Source organism: Bolinopsis microptera, chromosome 6 (assembly GCF_026151205.1).
Source record: "Bolinopsis microptera isolate Bmic1 chromosome 6, MBARI_Bmic_1.0, whole genome shotgun sequence".
In the NCBI taxonomy this organism is placed as follows: domain Eukaryota; kingdom Metazoa; phylum Ctenophora; class Tentaculata; order Lobata; family Bolinopsidae; genus Bolinopsis; species Bolinopsis microptera.
Genome location: NC_087077.1, coordinates 20,803,933 through 20,819,027, shown reverse-complemented (window position 1 = coordinate 20,819,027; position 15,095 = coordinate 20,803,933). Strand labels below are relative to the sequence as shown.

At 40.9% G+C, this 15,095-nt stretch overlaps 1 protein-coding gene and 1 long non-coding RNA gene across 2 annotated transcripts; one reads left to right on the top strand and one right to left on the bottom strand.

Annotated features, from left to right (window-relative positions):
- Positions 1-2,536: 2,536 nt before the first annotated feature.
- Positions 2,537-3,107, top strand: LOC134817302 (uncharacterized). The gene is made up of 2 exons (XR_010160517.1): positions 2,537-2,670; positions 2,791-3,107. It is a non-coding gene; the product is annotated as an uncharacterized LOC134817302 (long non-coding RNA).
- A 9,328-nt stretch (positions 3,108-12,435) lies between these two features.
- LOC134817513 (uncharacterized) lies at positions 12,436-14,925 on the bottom strand. Its single transcript, XM_063826654.1, has one exon. It carries the CDS (start codon positions 14,923-14,925, stop codon positions 12,436-12,438), a length of 2,490 nt encoding a protein of 829 aa, XP_063682724.1.
- Positions 14,926-15,095: the final 170 nt, after the last annotated feature.

Here is a 15,095-nt window from a genome sequence, read left to right as displayed (position 1 = left end):
AAGAAGAGTAGAACTGAGAATGTGTCGTACATACAAGGACTGAGGAGGAAGAGGATGACTGAAGAGGAGGAGGACTGAGGAAGAGGAGGACTGAGAAAGAAGTGGAGGAGGAGGAGAACTGGGGAGGAGGAGGATAAAGTGGAAAAGAAGGACGGAATGGGACTGAGGAGGACGAACACTGAGGAGGATCAGTAGGACTGAAAAGGAAGAGGACTGACGAGGAAAAGGAGGAGGAGAAGGAGAATGACTGAGGAGAAGGAGGACTGAGGAAGAAGATGATGAGGATGGGGAGGAGGGGGACTAAGAACGATGACTGAGGAGGAAGAGGACTGAGGAGGGGGACTGAGGAGGAGGACTTAGGAGGAGGAGGACTGAGGAAGAGGAGGGGAGGAGGGGAAAGGAGGAGGAAGCATCTACATGTTATTTCCGTAACAGTTTTTGTCTGTTTATGATCATTTACGTCTGTTTCTGTCCGTTTTTGAGGAGCAGGAGGATGAGGGTGGGGATAAGGAGGACTGAGAATGTACTGTACAGTGTACATGCAAGGACTGAGAAGGACTGAGGAGGAGGAAGATGCGTAGGAGGACTGGAGAGGAGGAGGTTGAGAAGGTCTGAGGAAAAGGAGGACTGAGGAGGAGGGGGAAGAAGTAGAGGAGGACTGAGGAGAAGGAGGACTGGTAAAGAGGAGGATGAGGAGGAGGATGAGTAGGAGGCCTGAGAAGGATGTTAAGGAGGAGGAGAACTGAGGAGGAGGACTGAGGAGGAGGAGGGCGAGGAGGGGAGAAGGAGGATCTAAATGTTAATATCGTAACAGTTTTTGTCCGTTTATGTCCGTTTATGTCGATTTACGTCCGTTTCTGTCCGTTTTTTTAGGAGGAAGAGGAGGATGAGGGTGGGGAGAAGGAGGACTGAGAATGTACTGTACATGCGAGGACTGAGGAGGAGGAGGAAAAGTAGGAGGACTGGAGAGGAGGAGGTTGAGAAGGTCTGAGGAAAAGAAGGACTGAGGAGGAGGGGGAAGAGGTTGAGGAGGACTGATAAAGAGGAGGATGAGGAGGAAGATGAGTAGGAGGACTGAGAAGGATGATAAGGAAGAGAAGAACTGAGGAGGAGAAGGAGGAAGAGGAGGAGAAGGAGGAGGAGGAGGAGGGGGGGGGGGGGGGAAAGGAGGATTTAAATGTTATTATCGTAACAGTTTTTGTCAGTTTTAGTCCGTTTTTGATGAGGATGGGGAGAAGGAGGACTGAGAAGGTATCGTACATGTGATGACTGAGGATCAGGAGGACTGAGGGGAGGAGGATGATTAGGAGGACTGAAGAGAAGGAGGTTGAGGAGGACTGTGAAGAGAAGGACTGAGAAGGATAAGGAGGAGGAGGTTGAGGAGGACTGTGGAGGATGCGGAGGAGGATTGTTTGTTTGGGCCCGGACGGTGCCGGTGGTTCTAATGACCATTTACTAAAATACAAAATACAATATAGTATAAATGTTATAATCAGAAGTTTTATAAATCCTATCCGTCCAAGTTAAACTTGAAGGGCGCTACACGCACGACGAAAACTCCCTTTAATGTGAGCTGAAGTAGACTACTAGTAGTAGAGCTAGTAGCGCTTGAAATTGACAGAACTGAAAACGAAATCTGACAATTGTCGCGAAAACTGACAGTTTTGTGTGCTCAAAGTGTCGAGAAATACTGACAGTGCAAGACTGGGCACACAAGAGTGAGTTAAAACATCCTCCATACAACAAAAACTTGAATACACTAATAATAATCAATTATTAAAAACACACAGGCTTATTCTGCAGTCTTATTAGTCTTATCAGTACTCTTTATAGCACCGTTTCTGATAAAGTGTAGCTTATCAGGCTGCTCAGTTACCAATCGTTTCATGTCCCTGACGAGTTCTTTTTGCTTGGCTCTCTGTTCTGGAGATCGATCTGGGCTGATAAAAACAGTTTTAAACTTTTCCGTTGCTCGCAGGTTTCTCAATTTAGCGAGAATCTGATTAACAATTGTTGCACTTGCCGCAGTCACTTTAACTGGTCTCACAGCCTTGCCAGGTTTGAGCTTTCCGACTCTACTAGCTTCGATTCTGGGTTTCTCTCCGATTGCTAAGAATGTTAGAATCTTAATTCTATTTGTAGCTTGTTATTGTACTTCATATTACTAACCCTGTATCTCACTTTAGCAAAGGTTTAGTTCCAGTGATTGTATATACAGTGTTGGGGTAAAGGGACTCCAGAAGGCAGACAAGGCTCGACTCCAGACTCCAGGAGTGTCCAGTGTTTAGTTGACTCCAGACTCTTTTTTTTATTTGAAAATTCAATTAATTATTATATATATAAATCAAGCGTTACATTTCAGCCATGCAAAATTACAATGACATATTTTTATATACTAATTGATAAATGGAACTGCAATATAAGTTGCTTAATGTTTGGCCGGATGACAACTAACTAAAAGAGAAAAATAAACTTGATTACATAATAATTAATTCGGCTGAACCAACACATAGCAAGAGCCACATTAACGTAGCGAAGCAGAAGGGAGAGGAGTGACGTTGTCGACTCCAGACTCTAGCGTAGCAGAAGGGAGAGGAGTGACGTTGTTTTAGTGATCCCACAGATTCCAGTCGACAGATACTATCTGTGTTCTGTGACGTGGAAAGAGTGGTAAGTAGTTTATAGTTATAGTTTAGTAGTTTAGTCTAGGAGTTCCCGCTTCCTCTTTCACTTTCATTTATAGTTTCACGTGGATTACCTTTCACTTTACTCACGGTAGTTTTCCCCCAGGGTTTTTATTATAGTTATCAGTTCCAGTTTAGTTGAAGTCCTCATCATTCAGAAGTACCTCATATAGTAAGAAGAACATCATCATCAGGAGTAGTAGTTTTAATTTAATAGTAGTTTAATCTAATAGTAAAAAGACATTATTTAGTTTAGTATTGATTTGTGTATTAGTTATAGCAGTGTGAGTAGCTGAGTCGCACCAATCACCTTTTAATCACTCATTCACTATTTGAGGGTGAGTACATAGAGTAACAAGGTTACATTTGAAACACCATTTATTTGTATAACCTCTTTATTCATCTAATTTGTATTTATAATAATTGAGTATTATTTGTTATTTAATTAACCCAAGAACAGGGTTCCAACAAAGAACACTTCACTGACCACGGTGCTGAGCTCCTCATTGTCCTGCTCCGATAAATCAAAAATCATCAGATTTTTGTTTCGGTCTTCCTCCTGTACCACAGTTTTCACAGCTTTCTTGATCATTTCAGAACTGACAGGCTTCTGAGATTCTGGACAATTCGCCCCTGTAATACCGAGCTGAAGGATTGGAATTCAGCCTTGACAGACTCTCCTACTGACGATTTAACTGACGTCTGCAACGATTCCAACTGTTCATTTTTGCAGGCTAGTAGTTCTGACTGCAGCTTAATGATAGTCTCCTGTGTCTCGAACATCTGATGCCCAGCTCAAGATTTATGCGAGATTGCGAGCCAGACTCATCGCACAAAATTTGTAAATAAATGAGGAAACAGAAAAAGTTTAACTTAAAAGTTGAGGGAATTAGGAACTTAACGTGTATTTTATCACTTGTTTATAGCGTGAAAACTTCGACGTAACGCGCGCGAGGTTTTGCCAGATTTTTGCTAGTTTCGTTTAAATCTCATAGCTAGGCTCACGATATCGTGAGATTTTCCGCGAGATTTCGGCACCCTCTTTCAGCACTACATATTCGGTCGCGCGCTTGCATTTTCATCGCTTTTCAGCGTGTTTATTCACTGTACTGTCTAAGTCTTAAAGGATACTATTACTAGTTGTTATAAGATCAAGATTCACAGTGGTTACTATAGTTACCATGGTTACCATTAAAGGAGGTCCGGTAACGGTCTAAATATCAAGGTACTATTCCTGGCTACAGTCTACTCCATCTTTCTCAGAATATACTTGATACTGCCATAGGCATATATCAGTTATTTAGAATATATATTCGCATTTATCCACACTATATTTACATTACACGTACAACGTGATATCGTGATCAGTGCAGTGTGTACAACACCAACTACACCGATTAATTGCCAATCTGCGAAACATTTAATAATTATTATCACTTCGAGATGGCCAGGCCTACTCTCATGCTGTCTATATGTGATGATTAACTCTGAAAAACTAGGGAAAACTGGGGAATGATCCCAGAACCTCGAGATTTCGCGTCTCTTGCTCTACCAATTGAGCTACTGACCCTGATTCTCAGAGCGAAATCACCACTCATATAATACAGCACAATTTCTATTTTTTTAAATTTTTATTAAATGTTTCGCAGATTGGCAATTAATCGGTGTAGTTGGTGTTGTACACACTGCACTGATAACGATATCACGTTCTACGTGTAATGTAAATATAGTGTGGATAAATGCGAATATATACCTTACTCGGGATTATTACGACGGGTTTATTAACGACCGGTTAAAATATGGTTCGGGAAAAATATGGCGAAATTGCTCAAAACCCACCACATTTTCCCGGTCGCCATTTTACCGGTGTCCAACCTTTCAATTTTAGATTCAAAAATTTTGTCTCAGATGTAAATTTCCTTATTAGAGATAAGCAAGTTTAGAAATTTTCGCATTGCTAAAACTTGTGAAACAAGTCGAATTATCAATAATTGTTGAAAGTAGACAGAAATAATGACTCGTGGTTAATCAAACTAGATGGAAAATAATGTTTAACATTTGAAGCGTAACAACCAGATCGATATTAAGATAAAGGGAGAGCTGTTTAGTCTTCCAATAAGTTGTAATCATCTTCGTTATCTTCATCTGGATCATCCCTTTCATCAGTTTTAATTAATTCAAGTTTTAATTTAACTGTTACTTTTACTTTGAGTCCTATTTCATTATGTAGAGATAGTCAATACCTAAGAAATTAAAAATTGGCCTATTTAAATCAAATTTGACAATAAGGATATATGACAAGAATTGGGCAAAAAGGTGAATTTTTTGCAATTTTAGCCAAATGAAGTCGAAAAACCTACAACAAGTGTCCCAATAGTCTTCTTTAGTGAATATAAGACAACGATTAATATATGAGCACCCATACCCCTTGGGAACCCTAAAAGCTGAGTAGGCGGGTTTATTAACGACCGGTGAAAATGTGGTTCGGGAAAAATATGGCGAAATTACCCTAAACCCACCACTTTATCCCGGTCATAATAATCCCGAGTAAGGTATTCTAAATAACTGATAAATGATATTCCACACAAAGCATGAAATTGTGCTGTATATGAGTGGTGATTTCGCTCTGAGAATCAGGGTCAGTAGCTCAATTGGTAGAGCAAGAGACGCGAAATCTCGAGGTTCTGGGATCATTCCCCAGTTGTCCCTAGTTTTTCAGAGTTAATCATCACATATAGACAGCATGAGAGTAGGCCTGGCCATCTCGAAGTGCCATAGGCATAGTGAATATTTCTTCATTAAAAGTTTGAGAAAGGGTCTCTTCAACTGGAGAACTGACTTATTAATCCTAGCAGATAATTAACTCTGGATCCTCATCACATTGATTCCATTCTAAATTCTAGCCATAAACAAAACAAAAATTACCAGATAACTCCGTTTACAATAATTTGACATGTTCCAGTGTGAACAAGGCCTTCCCCGGACAAATCCTTAAATGCCAGTCTTCTCTAGATGAAGTACGAACAGTATAATCTATCGGATAACGTATATTACAAGGTGCTCTGATGATAATTTTAGTAAAATAATTAATAATTGCCAAAAGAATGACCGCTGACGAGACTCGAACTTGCTTGACAGTCGCGCCCTAAACCATCGTGCTACGAGGGGCTTACAATACTTACAATATGTAACATAATATAATTCATAAAAATACGCACGTAAATTTTTCGTTATTTATGGATCCAATAACAGTGACATACTTACAATTCTGAGAAATAAACATCGAGCGACCTAAAGCGACATACTTACAATTTCGCTTACAAAGGGACTCGCGAAATCTTTTTAAATAGAAAATAATTTGTGGGGCAAGAAATCTTGGGGGTTGGGGGGGGGGGTGGGGAGTACATTTCGTGAAAATCGCACTTTTAGTGTCAAAATCCAATCTCATCGCACTTTTTTTAGAATCTTAATAGGGGATCTGATGTTTAACTGAGTTTGAGGCCATCTTGTAGTCCGTGGATACGACACCAGTGAACTCCTCCAAATATCTTAATGCCTCGTGCAACAAGTTACACGCAGTGTCCTTGTTCATCTTCTTCACGGTCGAAGGGGATAGTTGCCCAATTGCTGTGATCTCCATCTCGTACATAGCCTTGCTGAGAAGTTCAACTGAGTCACCCCTAAACATGTTGATCTCCTTTTCACCATACTTGCTCGGCTGGATGGTCATGGTCGTGTAACACGGTGATACACAAACCACTGTAGCTGCACGTTACAATCAACAGAGATAAGCACTAAGATAAGAGAGTAAGAAAAGAGCAACATATGCAATTAGTGTAATACTGAACTGGAGGATGAGGAGGACTGAGGATGAGGAGGACTGAGGAGGAGGAGGACTGAGGAGGACTAAAGAGGAGGAGGAGGAGGGGAAGGAGGAGAAGGAGGAGGGGAGGAGGGGAGAAGGAGGAGGAGGAAGCATTTAAATAATATGTCCGTAAGGAGGAGGACTGATTAAGATGAGGATGAGGAGGAGGATGAGTAGGAGGACTGAGAAGGATGATAAGGAGGAGAAGAACTGAGGAGGAGGAGGAGGAGGAGTAGGAGGAGGAGAAGGAGGAGGAGGAGGAGGAGTAGGAGGAGAGGGAAGAGGTTGAGGAGGACTGAGGAGGAGGAGGGATGATAAAGAGGAGGATGAGGAGGAGGATGAGTAGGAGGACTGAGAAGGACGATAAGGAGGAGGAGAAATGAGGAGGAGGAGGAGGAGGAGGATGAGGAGGAGGAAGAGGAGGAGGAAGAGGAAGAGGAGGAGGAGGAGGAGGAGGAGGAGGAAGAGGAGGAAGAGGAGGAGGAGGAAGAGGAGGAGGAAGAGGAGGAGGAGGAGGAGGAGGAGGAGGAGGAGGAGGAGGAGGAGGAGGAGGAGGAGGCGGAATGAGAAAGAGGAGGATGATAAGTAGGAAGACTGAGTATGGTGAGAAGGACTCAAGAGGAATCAAGAGAAGGAGGAGGAGGATGAGGAGGAAGAGAAGGAGGAAGAGGAGGATGAGAAGGACTTGGAGGGCAAGAGGACCAAGGAGAAGGAGGAGGAGGCGGACTGAGAAAGTGGAGTATGAGTAGGAAGACTGAGGAGGATAAGGAGGGGAGGAGAAGGAGGACTAAGGAGGAGGAGGAGGGGACTGAGAAAGAGGAGGATGAGGGGGAGGATGAGTAGAAGGACTGAGGAGGGTAAGAAGGAGGAGGAGAAAGCATTTAAATGTTATTTCCGTGACAATTTTTGTCCGTTTTTGTCCGTTCTAATTTGTGTCTGTTTTGAAAATATAGGGTACCAAACGGACGAAAACGGACACAAAAACCTTTTTTGGTTTTTTTGCATTGCATCTACCAGATCCATCTGGTCTTACAGTGTCTAAGTACTGAATTTTATTAAGTTTTTTGATCATGGTTGCTACCAGAGTCAATTTTATCATCTATAATGTCCTAGTAACAGCGATACATACAGATTATTGTACCCCTGTATACGTAATTTTAACAGTAATCGGAACATTATGGACTGATCAGTGAACTGAGTTAAACGGAAAAATGATTTTAAAAGATTTTTAATTTTTTCAATTTTTTCAATTTTTTCAATTTTTTCAATCTCAATTTCGGAAAAAGCATGTTTCAGAATTGAGATTGAGCTTCCTACCCCCCCCATCTTAATGTATAATTGTAGCTGCTGGGCAGCTTCAAAGCAGCTACTGAGTAAACTGGATATTTGCCACAGAAAGCATCTGAGGCAAATCATCAGAATGACTTACCCTAATATAATCAAAAACGACACCCTTTACAAGAGATGTGAAGTGGTTCCACTCAGTGAGCGTGTTGCATGTGCACGATGGAGGATGCTCGGACATGTCCTTCGCAGTAATAACAACTCACCTGCACAGCTTGCATTACACTTTGCAGTAGAGAGTCAGAGTACTAAAAAGGGTAGAGTAGGTAGACACCAGTCGAACTTGCTTAAGACTATTACATTTGATTTAGGTAGCAGGAACATTCCATTTGTAAATACAGACGATTTGTACAATTTAAGACTTTTAGCCTCTGATAGAGCGGGATGGAATAAGTTGTTATAGCTTGTGTATCAGTTTTTCTTTTTTTCTGGCTACTTATCAGATCTTTAAGATGTTCATTTATGTTCTATTTTTGATTTGAATAAAGTTATATAATAATACCCCCCATAATTTTGGTGATTTTATACCAATATAACAAAAAGTTTTCAATGAAACAATAAGTTTTATTTTACATTCCTTTAATCATATAAATAAAATAAGAGCTTAAACCACGAATTAGTTAACTAGAAGTAAACTTGAGGAAATATTCTTTGGTGATTGTATATAATTATTTTTAAAACTTTATTTGGTTGTTAGTATTTTTATTATTGCAAGTGGTTGAATTTAGTGAGACAAGGTCAGTTTCTCTATATAGTCTTAGAAAAATTTCTACTTTACAGTAGGCAATGCTGAGTGGCAGGAATGAGGGACCAAAACGCTTGGGGCTAAAATCATTGTATATTAATTTTTGAATTTTAAAAATCTAATTTGAGAATGAAGGTTAAAGAAATTTTTAATTAGCACTGTATGTTAGTTTAAGATATTTATAGCTTATTATAACAATTGATACAAAGGCCATAATCTTTCACCAGCTCTCCAATATCCACCTTGAAGCTGCATTTTATATCCTAAATATAAACTAAATCATGTTTTAGTGTAGACTTTTTGTCACAACAAGACTGCAACCTATAGTAACAATTATAAACAGAACCTCTAATGTCTGCTAACAATTTTTCTTCTAGTCCTAATCTGAGCCTTGTCTCTAAAAACTTAACTGAACTAGCGTTTCGGTGTGTGCAAAAGCTTCCAGGCACGCGCATTCCTTGCCCCGTTAGGTACCTGTCCTTCATAAACCAAACTAGCAGTCAGGACAAAAAGTCATACACCAAATGGGCATTATATTTTATGAATTGTTTTACATCTTTTTATTCTGTAAAAATGTGCTAAAATTAAATTTCTTGTTTCATTGAATTTCTTGTTTCATTGATTTACAAACCATTTCAGACATGGCAATTTGATGTCATTTATGCTTAATTTGTCTGAAACTGACCCTACTGCACTTCTGAAATTCTATAAAAATCTCTTCTAAAATAGGTGTATAGAGATGCATAACACAAAACACACAAAAAAAAAAGTTTATAATCCATATATAAATTTCTATAGAACTTTTAAATTTCTATAAAACTAATAAACCTATATATTATATTCATTTTGCACCCAGAGAAAGATGAGATCACATAGTTTCGATATTATGTTCATGACAAGGTATGGGGCTGCTGCAAGTTATATTTTGCTAAGATATTTCAGCTTTTGTAAGCTTAAGTAATAATAATAATTACAACATTTATAAACCGCCTTATAGCTAAATCATATAACTCGATATAATTTAATCCTGGAGATAAACTCCAGTGCTTTCTAAAGCGGCTCTTACATTAACTGAGCTTAGTTTAATTGATAATTAGACATGACAAGTTCATTTTACCTATGTAAATGCAAAATCAATCAAATGCTAGAGAAAAGAAGTATGTTTTAAGTTTGGTCTTGAAAGATGTAACTGACTCAGCTGATCTTATGTCGTATGGCAAGGAATTAAATACTTTAACTGCACAGTGACTAAAAGCTTTCTCTGTGTTTACATAGTTAGGAGAGGGCGGAAAACTAAGGTAAAAATAATCATTATCAAGACGTACATTTTTAAAACTTTGCTGCCTAGGAGATATCAACTCTTTTAAGTAAGGAGGAGCTATATTATTTAAACACTTGTAGGCAAGTAGGGCAATCTTAAAATCTATTCTAAATCTAACTGGTAGAAAATGAACTTTCTTAAGTAGTGGAGTAGTGTGTGCCTTTCTTCCTCTCCCGAAAATAAATCTTACAGCAGAATTTTGCACCTTCTGTAAACGACTTAAATCATAAAAGCTCAGTCCAAAATATATGCTATTGCAATAATCAATTCTAGAGAGTACTAGAGCATGAACAAGCTGAATCTTAAGGTTAAAAGACAGTTTTGATGCAATAAACCACAAATTTCTGATCTGAATATTACATGCTTGAACCACTGACGTAATCTGATCACTCATTGAAAGATAACTGTCCAAATACAGCCCAAGACTCTTCACAGTTCCACTAACAACATGTGGCTCTTGATCCTTAACAATCTGTAGAGAGGCTGGAATATTTGTTGAGTCAAATTTAGAGGATATAACGATGACTTCAGTCTTAGAAGAATTCAGTTGAAGGAAATTGTTTGTCATCCATTTCTTGATATCAGACATACAGTGTTCCATATTGTGCTCTAGCTGTGATGGGTCATCAGAATCAAGAGTGAAATACAGCTGGGTGTCATCAGCATACAAATGAATACAGCACCCATGCATACTTGCAATGTTCTCAAGATCTTTGGTGTACAATATGAATAGCAGGGGGCCAAGGATTGAACCTTGTGGCACACCTATCTCAAGAACAGTTGCTGAGGAAGACGAATCCTCGACTTTGACACAAAATGAACGGTTAGCCAAGTAGGACCTGATCCATGTAAGAGCAATGCCTGTAATGCCATAAGCAGATCTTAGCTTCTTGATTAATCTTGGGTGATTGACAGTATCAAAGGCAGCACTCAAATCTAGAAGTAAAAGAACAACTTTAGTTTTCTTGTCAATAGTTATCAAGATGTCGTTATGGATTCTGGTTGTTGCAGTTTCACAGCTATGAAACTTCCTATAGCCGGACTGAACTTTAGAAAGCAAGTTGTTATCCTCAAGATAACTGGTGAGCTGTATAGATACACATTTCTTAATGATTTTTGACAAGAATGAGAGATTGCTAATAGGCCTATAGTTAGATAGAGATTCACCGTCAAGGCCACGTTTCTTCAAACTTGGACGAATGAGAGCCTCCTTCAGTTTTATAGGAAACTCACCTTTAACTAATGATTCATTGACTATAAATGAGATCAGAGGAAGGAGTTCTGGGAGACACTTGATGAGAATCTTTGTAGGTATGGGGTCAAGATCACAGAATTTGTTAGACATATTCTTTATGATGCTTACTAGTTCTTCATCAGACACATGACGGAATTGTACTATCTTTGGGCTATTAGAAAAAGGAACAAATTCATCTGAGTTAGGAGAATCTTGCGATTGTTGTTCTAAATAAATGTTGTTGTATATGTTGTCGACCTTTGATTTAAAGAACTGTGCAAAGTTGTTAGCACTCTCAAGATTTGAAGAGCAAGAAGGTGTAGTAGTACTAACTTTTTCTTTATTGAGCAACTTATTAACGATGGAATAAGTCTTTTTAGCATCACCTGCACTATCTTGTAACCTTGTTTTGTAGAAGTGATCTCTTGTGGATACAATGACTGAGGATGCTCTCTCTGATGCTTTCCTGTACAGTCGTTTATAATCTGGGCAATCATGATTCTTTTGATACAGTCTCTCAATCTTTCTTCTCATTGCTTTTGCTTGTTGACAGTGTGTAGACCACCATTCAGCGTTATGATCTTTTCTTGGGATGAAAGTTTTTTCTTTAGCATGCTTGTCCAAAATACTGCTCAACTCAGACTCATAGATATCAACTGCACTATCGAGGTCATTGAAGCAATCAGTGTCACATAGTTTTGACTTAAGAATGTCCTCAACAAAAGCATCTAGGTCTATGCAAGCAATGTTTCTGTAAGTAATTGGTTCTAGAGTGCCTATGGGTGCTGGAGATACATTGCAATTGAAAGCAACAAAGTAGTGGTCAGACGATGTACCAGAATCAGTAATGACAGGATCTAGAATTTCAATGCAATCGTGAGTAAAAGAACCATCCCTGGTAATTACAAGATCTAATATGCCCCCATCTCTGTGTGTTGCAGCTGAAATTTGTTGCACCCACCCACAAGACTTAAGTAGTGAATTAAACCTTTGTGCAACTGAATCATTTTCGTCTTCAATGTGAGGCAAGGTCAGTTTGAAACTGAGTGGAGTTGGGTTAAAAACATATAAGAGATACGATGATTTAACTTGTAGAAGCTTTCAATAAACATGTGTTAATCGTCGTCAGCTGAATGTGATGTGGTGGACAATGCTTATATGTGAGTGAGTGGTGTCAGGGATGGAGGGTGGGGGAAGTGTGGGTGGGAAAGTGAAAATTACAGTACAATGTCAATAAAAATTTTAGTCTTCTGTTGAGGTTGAGAAGGAAATGCCAGATGGTCTGGACTTTAAGGATTTGGCAATTTTAGGAAGAATGGGGTCCCAGAGAGAACTACATTTGGGTGCGCGGTCTGTTCTGTTCATAGCTGGTTGTCGTATTTGTATAGCTGCGTGTTCTGTGAGGTCAAGTTGGGAGCGTGAGGTGAGGGATTTGAGGACTTCGATGTTGTTCCAGGAGATGGTGTGGCCGGTGGTCAGGGCATGATGTGCAGGGGCTGATTTGATTCTGTCTGTGGATTCGTCGATGGCGTTGTTGAGTCTGTAACATCGTTCGTGTTCTTTCATGCGGTGGACCAAGGGTCTGTAGGTCTGTCCGGTGTATTTGGAGGGGCACTGTGAGCAGGAAATTTCGTAGATGGTGTTGGGAGTGAGGTGAGTAGGGGGTGTGGTCTTCGTTTTGGTGAGGAGGTTGCGGAGGGAGGTAGCAGAGGAGTGGGTGACTTTGATGTCGTGTTGTCCGAGTATCTTGGAGATGGGTTTGGATAGGGAGGGATGGAAAGGAAGAGAAACACTAAGGGCATGATCACGGGTCTGTCGGTTGAATGAGGCTAGGGATTGGTGGCGGGAGGGGTTGGTGAATTTCCGTTGTACTTCGTCCATGATGGTGGTGATGCGGTGAGGAGGGAAGCCGTTCTGGAGGCAAACGTGTCGTACTGTCTGGAGTTCGTCGTCAAGGTGTTGGGGTGAGCAGATGTTGTGGGCTCTTCTGGTCAGTGATCGGATGACTGCGTTCTTAGATGAGTTGGTGGTGCAGGAGGAGTACTTGGTGTAGAGGTTGGTGTGGGTGGGTTTTCTGTAGACTGATGTGGATTTGTCAGGGTGGATGAGAACGTCAAGGAAGGGTATAGTTCCGTCTGTAGAGGGATGTTCTTGGGTAAAGTTGAGGTCTTCAGTAAGGGAGTTAAGGAATGTAAGGAAGGATTCTGCGTGGTTTCTGTCTCTGAAAGATCCAAGGCCGTCGTCAACGAAATGGGAGTAAGTGTTCGGAGGGTCAGGACATGAGGATAAAGCTAAGGTCTCGATTTCAGCAAGGCGGATTTCAGCTAGTTCAACAATGAGGGGGGATCCCATTGTACCACCTTCGTCTTGGGAGTAGAAGGAGCCGTTGAATTCAAGGTATGAGTTGTCAAGGCAAAAGTTGATAAGGGAGCCTATGGTGGTGGTGGTGACATTGGAGGGAAGACGAGAGGGGTTCTGTTCAAAGGAGGAGATGACAGTTTTGAGGGCTAGGCGCATGTCACAGGAGGTGTACAAGGATTGGACGTCTAAGGAGGCGTGGTAGTGGAAGGAGGGATTGAGAGAGGAGTCGAAGCGATGTTTGAAGTCGGAAGAGTCTTTGAGGCGTAAGGGGTTCTGGGCTAGGGGTTTGAGGAAAGATGCGAGGACTTTGTGGAGGGCTTGGAGGGGGGTGTTGTAGAAGCTGACTACGGGACGGATAGGTGCGCCGGGTTTGTGTATCTTAGGTTGTCCGTAAAGTTGAGGCCATCTAGGATGTAGGTTGCGCATCTTGTGGTATAGGTCGGTCGTGATCTTCTTGTCGGTGTGTAGTTTCTTGAGGACTTTCTGTAGTTTAGTGGTAACGGATTGAGTGGGGTCTTTCGTTAAGAGGGTGTAACTACCTGAGGATAAGTGGTCGGTAACTTTGGTTATGTATTGATCGTGAGTCAGTACAACAGTGGCGTTGCCCTTATCAGCAGGAAGAAATTTCAATTCAGATTTCTTAGATTTTAAAGATTTAAGAGCGGTACGTTGTTGTGGAGTCAAATTGTCGGTGGTCATGTCACGTTTATTGTCAAATTTAGATAATACAGAGGTGACCTGATATGTGGCTGAGGCTTCCATGCCTTCTCCTAGTTGTTTAGTGATATTCTGTATGAGGGGAGCCAGGTCGGGGGTAGGATCTGAGGTGGGTGTCGGGACGAACTTCAGTCCAAGGGAGAGGACGTCAGTTTCAGCTGTGGAGAGGGTCTGTCCAGAGAGGTTGATCACTGTTTTGGCTGTGGTGTCTTTCTTGGGGGTAGGTGAGGTCTTGAGGAGGGGACCATGAAATGTGGGAGAGGGTATGTCGAGCGTTTTAAGAGTGTCGTAGGGTGAGAGGAACGGGGTGTCGTATTCTGAGAGTAGTACCGCGAACTTCTTTTGGTGAGTAAGGAGTTGTTTTCTGTGGGTGTATGAGGATTTTTTGGTGTTGAGGTGTCCTAGTTTCTGAAAATATTGAGGGGTTATGAGTGATTCTATGTGTCTGAGGTTGTGCTCATAAGTGCGTTTGTGTTGTGCATATTTGAGGCGATAGTGGTTGAGTCTTTCAGTGATGAGGAGGTTAGATGCGTGAGTGAGGACTTCAGTTGAGCGTTTGGTGGATAGTGGGTTGGTGAGTCTGAGTCCCTTAGGGATGAGTGAGTGATCACGGCAGGCTTTCAGGAATGATATGTGACATGAGTTAATGGCCATGTGTTCTATGCTGTGAGAGGTGGTTTTGGCCAGTGTGGATGCATGCTGTCCAAATAGTGATATGAGTGAGTCATTAAATGAAAGTTGGGTGGTAGGGTTGATGTGTTGATTAGGTGTTTGTGTTGTAAGGTTGGTGTGTTGATTAGGTGTTTCAGTTTGAAAGTTTTGTA

Bases quoted from the DNA above. Each gene is read 5' to 3' on its own strand.
- LOC134817513 (XM_063826654.1), bottom strand. From the start codon at position 14,925: ATGGCCATTAACTCATGTCACATATCATTCCTGAAAGCCTGCCGTGAT.